This window comes from Peromyscus maniculatus, chromosome 22 (genome assembly GCF_049852395.1).
Source record: "Peromyscus maniculatus bairdii isolate BWxNUB_F1_BW_parent chromosome 22, HU_Pman_BW_mat_3.1, whole genome shotgun sequence".
Taxonomy (NCBI): domain Eukaryota; kingdom Metazoa; phylum Chordata; class Mammalia; order Rodentia; family Cricetidae; genus Peromyscus; species Peromyscus maniculatus.
In genome coordinates, this window is record NC_134873.1 from 11,359,250 (window position 1) to 11,365,311 (window position 6,062).

General features: G+C 50.1%; 1 protein-coding gene across 2 annotated transcripts in view; it reads left to right on the forward strand.

The window, feature by feature from the left end:
- The window catches only part of Cyp4f22 (cytochrome P450 family 4 subfamily F member 22), a 40,949-nt gene extending 37,419 nt beyond the window's left edge, over positions 1–3,530 (forward strand). Inside the window, exons 11-14 of one of the 2 annotated variants that reach the window (XM_076558667.1) lie at positions 50–183; positions 1,386–1,450; positions 2,033–2,115; positions 2,544–3,530. In XM_076558667.1, the coding sequence (XP_076414782.1) occupies positions 50–183; positions 1,386–1,450; positions 2,033–2,115; positions 2,544–2,721 (460 nt within the window). In that variant the 3' untranslated portion in view covers positions 2,722–3,530. The remainder of the gene's footprint in view (positions 1–49; positions 184–1,385; positions 1,451–2,032; positions 2,116–2,543) is intronic. The other variant, XM_076558668.1, reaches the window with a different exon arrangement.
- The last annotated feature ends 2,532 nt before the right edge of the window (positions 3,531–6,062 follow it).

Here is a 6,062-nt window from a genome sequence, read left to right on the forward strand (position 1 = left end):
TACAAAACTGTTTCCGTGTGTGCATGAGTCACAATGCCTTTCTTTCCAGGGATGACCTGACTCAGCTGCCCTTCACCACCATGTGCATCAAGGAGAGCCTCCGACAGTTCCCACCTGTGACGCTCATCTCTCGCCGATGCACCGAGGACATCAAGCTGCCAGATGGGCGCATCATTCCCAAAGGTGCCTGCTCTGTGCCCTCCACTGCTGCGGCGTGGTTTACAGGGGTCGGGCCAGGCCTGCTGTGGGTGCGGGATCCCTGTGAGGGGGAAGATCCCTGTGTGTCTGTTGCTGGTGATGAGGGCATCTTACTTTCATTTCCTGTCACTGTGACAAGATAACCCGACAAAAGCAATTTTAGGGGTAAAGTGTGTATTTGGCTGTAGTCCATCATGGTAGATGGGTCAGGGTGGTAGGGATTTGAAACAGCTAGTCGTGTTGCAGCCACAGACAAGAGCACAGAGCAATGAATGGCTCTGTGCACGCCAGTGTTCACTTCTCTCCTTTTTATTCTGTCCAGGTCCTAGCCCATGAAATGCTGCCACCCACATGCAGTGTGTCTTCCCACCTTAAGTAATCCAATTTAAAAAATCTTTTATGGGGGCTGGAGAGACGGCTCAGTACTTTAAAAGCGCTGGCTCCCAGCACCCATACGGTGGCTCACACTATCTGTAACTCCAGTTCCAGGGAATCTGATACCCTGTTCTTAACTCTACATGCACCAGGCTTGCATGTGGTATGGACACATACATGCAGGTAAAATACTCATATACGCAATAAATAAACCTAAAAAAAATAATAAAAGCACTTGCTATTCTTGTAGATAACTGAGTTTAGTTCCAAGCACCTGGTTGGGCAGTTCACAACTACCTGCAACTTCAGAACCAGAGGATCTGACACTCACTTATAGCCTCTGTGGGCACCCACACACATAAATTGTATACGCACACACACAGAGTACATATAAAATAAAAACAAATATTGAAAAAGAAAATTTCTTACTGTCATCCCAACACAAATCTAATTAGGCAATCCCTCGTTGAGACTCCTTTTCCAAGTGATTCTAGACTGTATCAAGTTGATATAGCTAATCATCATGGAGGGAAACCTAGGTGTGTGTGAAGGAGGTAGATGTGTCTGTATCCGTAGTGGAAAGGAAGGGGTGGGTGAGGCAGGGCTGGATCTGGGGGTACTGATGGCAGAGGGTCAGTTTCTTTCAAACAAATTATTATTGTCAGTATTATTATTATTACGACTACTATCCCCTTATTATTATTACTATCCCGTATATATATATACATGTATATGTGAGTGTGTGTGTGTGTGTGTGTGTGTGTGTTTCCAAAGACTCCCTTGGGTCCCACTGATTCCAACTGTCCCTACAGGTATTATCTGCTTGCTCAGTATCTATGGGACGCACTACAACCCCTTAGTGTGGCCTGATTCTAAGGTAAGCTCCTGCCTGTGCCTTCCTATGGCTCTGGCTCCTTCTCAGGGCTGCTTGCAGGGACTGGCCCTCCTGCTCCACTGTTCCACCCAGTCCTTGTTAACTCACGAAGTCAACAAATAGTCACTGAGTGCTCTGCTCGGCACTGACCACCTACAATGACACTGCCTTTGCCCTCATGGACCTGGAAGTCAAACTCAGGGCGACAGGCCAATAGAGAAGATCATTTTGGGAATTGCTAAATGCTTTAAGGAAGTAAAAACAGACGGGGTGGGGGTATTCAGCTCAGGGGATCAGGAAAGGCCTCGAAGACAAGATGATGTTTGAGCTGAGACCTAATGAGTATGAAGAACAGGGAGAGGCCTGTTCCAGGCTCAGGAAACATCAAGTGCAAAGAACCTGAGGTAGAAAAAAGCCCGGGTGCCGGACAACAGGAGACAGGCATGGCTAAACTCTAGTGTGTGAGATAGATCGGACCAGATGGCCCCGAGGTGTTCCAGCTGCAGGGACCCTCAGAGGCTGAGGTGCAGGCTAGGCTGTATGGTTGGGCCGGAACCCAGACTCACCCAGGCAATTCCTATCTAGGTGTACAATCCTTATCGCTTTGACCCAGACACCCCACAGCAGCGCTCCCCGCTGGCCTACGTACCTTTCTCAGCAGGTCCCAGGTAAGGCCTCTACTAACCCCAGACATCATCACAAGTGGGAGGGACTTGGCCAGTGTCAGGCCAGGGATGCGCCCCCATGGAAGCAGGGACCAAGTCTCACCCACAAGTAATTTCTGGCAACCCAAGTCCCCTTTGTACCCTTGACGGAACCAAGGGTTCAGCATCAGATCTCAATTCCGTCCTTGATAAGAGGGTACCCCTCCTGTATGTTAGACCCCGGGTTCTGGGCTCACACACTTCTAACAGCTCTGTGATGTGGTCTTCGTTCGTTTCTATAGAAGCGGGAACTGAGGCTCAGACAAGGGCGGTCATCCATCAGGATGCACTGATAGTCGCAGGCTGTGCTAGGATTTGAACATTTGACTCCAGGGTCATGTCCAGAGACATGTCCTAAGGATCCTTGCCTCTCATTTGAATCCTCCCTGCAGGAACTGCATTGGGCAGAGCTTTGCCATGGCAGAGATGCGAGTGGTCGTGGCGCTTACACTGCTGCGCTTCCGCCTGACCGTGGACCGAACGCGCAAGGTGCGGCGGAAGCCGGAGCTCATTCTGCGCACGGAGAACGGCATCTGGCTCAACGTGGAGCCTCTGCCCCCGCGGGCCTGAAGGCGCGGGGCCCTGCGGATCCCCCGGGTTCAGGCTCCGCCCACTCAGGCCTAGACCACGCCTCCAAGGGCCTGGGTGCCCCTCCAAGATCCTGAAGGCGTAGACCACGCTCCTTGAAAGCACAAGAAGGATAAAGCTTTGTGGAGGAGCATCCTGTTGGTGCCGACCACGCCCCTCAGGACAAGGCCCAGCCCCTTGGGATCTGATTCCACCCCTTGAGGTCAAAGTTCCGCCTTAAATTACCCTCACAGCCCTTCAGCCTGTGGGAGTCAGATTAGGCCCCGCCCCCTAGGGCTTGGGCCCCGCCCCCAAGGCAAGGCAGCTCACCCTAGCCCTGTGGATTCAGGTTCCCCAGCCGGACCCACAGAACCTTCCCTGGACCTAAAACTCAACGCTGGGACTGGATCCTCGCGTTCCCTCTGGCTACGGCCCAGGTTAGCTTCTAAACTGAAGGTTTAGAAGCTGGAGTCTGAGGTTGCAGCCCTGAATCTTCAACGTCACCTTTCCGGGACACGCAACTACACTGAAGGACTGCATAAGCTGAATCTCAGGACTTTGGCTGTTTGCTTTGTTGTTGTTGTTTTGTGAACCCGGACCCTTGCAAGCCATTTCCTCCATGGTCACCGTCCCTTTGCTGAGTTTTCTCATTTTTTTTTTTTTAAAGAGTAAAAGCAAGGAGATGCAGATACCTTCCGCCTCATCCCATCCCAGATCTGGAGCCCAAGTTGGGGAGGAGGGCTCCTTGGCAGCTGGGAAGCGACTAGGGGGAAGCTGTTTGTTCTTGAACTAAACTCAGATTTTTGGAGACAGTTTGTGCACTGTTTATTTGGTCAACAGACTGCATATTAATTCAGTGTCTACTGTCATGGGGCCAGGAGCACAAACCAGCCTAGTTCCTACCCTCCTCAGGGAGAAGCAGGTGCTGAACTAACAATTACACACGGCAATGATTATTTGAAACGGATGACAGGTGCTTCAAACATGAGACCCCTGGTTCTGGGTGATAAGACAGAGGTGTGGGGAGTGGAGCGTCAGGGGACGTTGATGCTGGGGAGTGGAAGCTGAGTGGATGATCGGGAGGGAAGGGTGTCGCAGGCAGAGGAACAGTGTCAGCGAAGGCCCGGATTGGAGAAGAGCATGAAGAGCTTTAGAAACTCACAGCAGGCGGAGGTGTTTGCGTCTGGGTGGTGGGAGCGGAGGAAGGCTAGTAGACCGAGCAGACAGCAGCAGGGAGCCATGGCAGGGGTGAACAGGGACAGGGAAGGGTTAGATCAGGCTTAGAATGAAGGGGCGTTGTGGGGGCGTACTGGGGGTCAGGGTCCTGGGAAAGATGGAAATTAGACTCAGGGATCATGGCTCTGGACCGGGGTAGCTAGCTAGCTGTGGAGACTAAAAGGAGGGAGGAACCAGGTCTGGCTCCGGGAGCCAGGCTGACATGCAGAGTATTAGAGTTGGGGCAATGATGATATTGACCATATCAGTTCATCCAATATTAATAGGCATCTGCTGGGAGCCATGCTTACTTGGGGCCTTTGCATAGGTGACATCTAAGGGCAAGATGATAAATGACAATAGATATGTAAAGAAACCAGCAAATTCACTAAGCACGCTGGAGGATACTATACAGATGTCAACTTCTCGTGTGAGAAAAAATGGGGAGCTATGGAGGGGCCCAAACAGTGGTGGGACATGACAGCTGCTGTGTTGAATGGAGACTTCATGAGGCAAAGGGGTCAGGTGGTCCTGATGATGGCCGAATCAAGACGGTGCTATAGAGGTGATTAAGGTGATCGATTCCAGGGAGGAGTGGCTGTCCCTCGAAGGAAGTTCTGGCAGGTTTGCCTTATGTGGGGTTCAGGAGAAGGGGAGGGCTCTAGGTTTGTCTCAATCTCTTGACAAGGTGGACCTGCCACAGGCAGACACGGGGGTGCAGAGTGGAGGAGATGGTAGTGGTGAGATCAGGATGTCAGATTCTGAGACGTGAAACAGGATCCCAGAAGGATGGAATGCAGTGTGGGAATCAAATCCAGGGTCCTGTGCCTGCTAGGCAAACACTCTACCACTGAGCTGTACCCCTGGGGAATAGTTCTTTTTTTTTTTTTTTTCCGAGACAGGGTTTCTCTGTGTAGCTTTGCGCCTTTCCTGGGACTCCTGGTGAATAATTCTTGAGCTTGAATGTGGATTCCAGGCTGGAACACACATTTTGGAAGTCTAAGTGCTTAGACAGCATTTAAAGACTTAGGGAGCCAGGCTTGGTGGTGCATATCTTTAATCCAAGCACTCTGGAGGCAGAGACAGGTGAGCTCAAGGCCAGCTTGGTCTGTATAGGGAGCTCCAGGACAGCCAGTACTACATAGAGTGTCAGAAAAAAAAAAAGTCAAGAAAGGACTAAAGGGTTGCAGGGGTGGGGTGAGGGTGGTGGAGGGAATGTAGCTCATCTGGTAGAGCATTGCACTTGAATTTGATGCCTACATTACAAGAAACAGCAAATCCCCCCCTCAGCGAAGACTGTGTGCCCCAGTATGTGTGTGTCCTTACATTTGTGTGTGCATGTGCGTCCTTACATTTGTGTGTGCATGTGAGTGTGTCCTTACATTTGTGTGTGCATGTGTGTGTGTTCTTACATTTGTGTGTGCATGTGTGTGCCCTTACATTTGTGTGTGCATATGTGTCCTTACATTTGTGTGTGCATGAGTGTGTCCTTACATTTGTGTGTGCATGTGTGTGTCCTTACATTTGTGTGTACATGAGTGTGTGTCCTTACATTTGTGTGTGCATGTGTGTGTGTCCTTACATTTGTGTGTGCATGTGTGTGTCCTTACATTTGTGTGTGCATGTGTGTGTGTCCTTACATTTGTGTGTGCATGTGTGTGTGTCCTTACATTTGTGTGTGCATGAGTGTGTCCTTACATTTGTGTGTGCATGTGTGTGTCCTTACATTTGTGTGTGCATGTGTGTGTGTCCTTACATTTGTGTGTGCATGTGTGTGTATGTCCTTACATTTGTGTGTGCATGTGTGTGTGCATGTGTGTGTGTCCTTACATTTGTGTGTGCATGTGTGTGTGTGTCCTTACATTTGTGTGTGCATGTGTGTGTGTCCTTACATTTGTGTGTGCATGAGTGTGTCCTTACATTTGTGTGTGCATGAGTGTGTCCTTACATTTGTGTGTGCATGTGTATGTGTCCTTACATTTGTGTGTGCATGTGTGTGTGTCCTTACATTTGTGTGTGCATGTGTGTGCCCTTACATTTGTGTGTGCATGAATGTGTGTCCTTACATTTGTGTGTGCATGAGTGTGTCCTTACATTTGTGTGTGTCCTTACATTTGTGTGTGCATGTG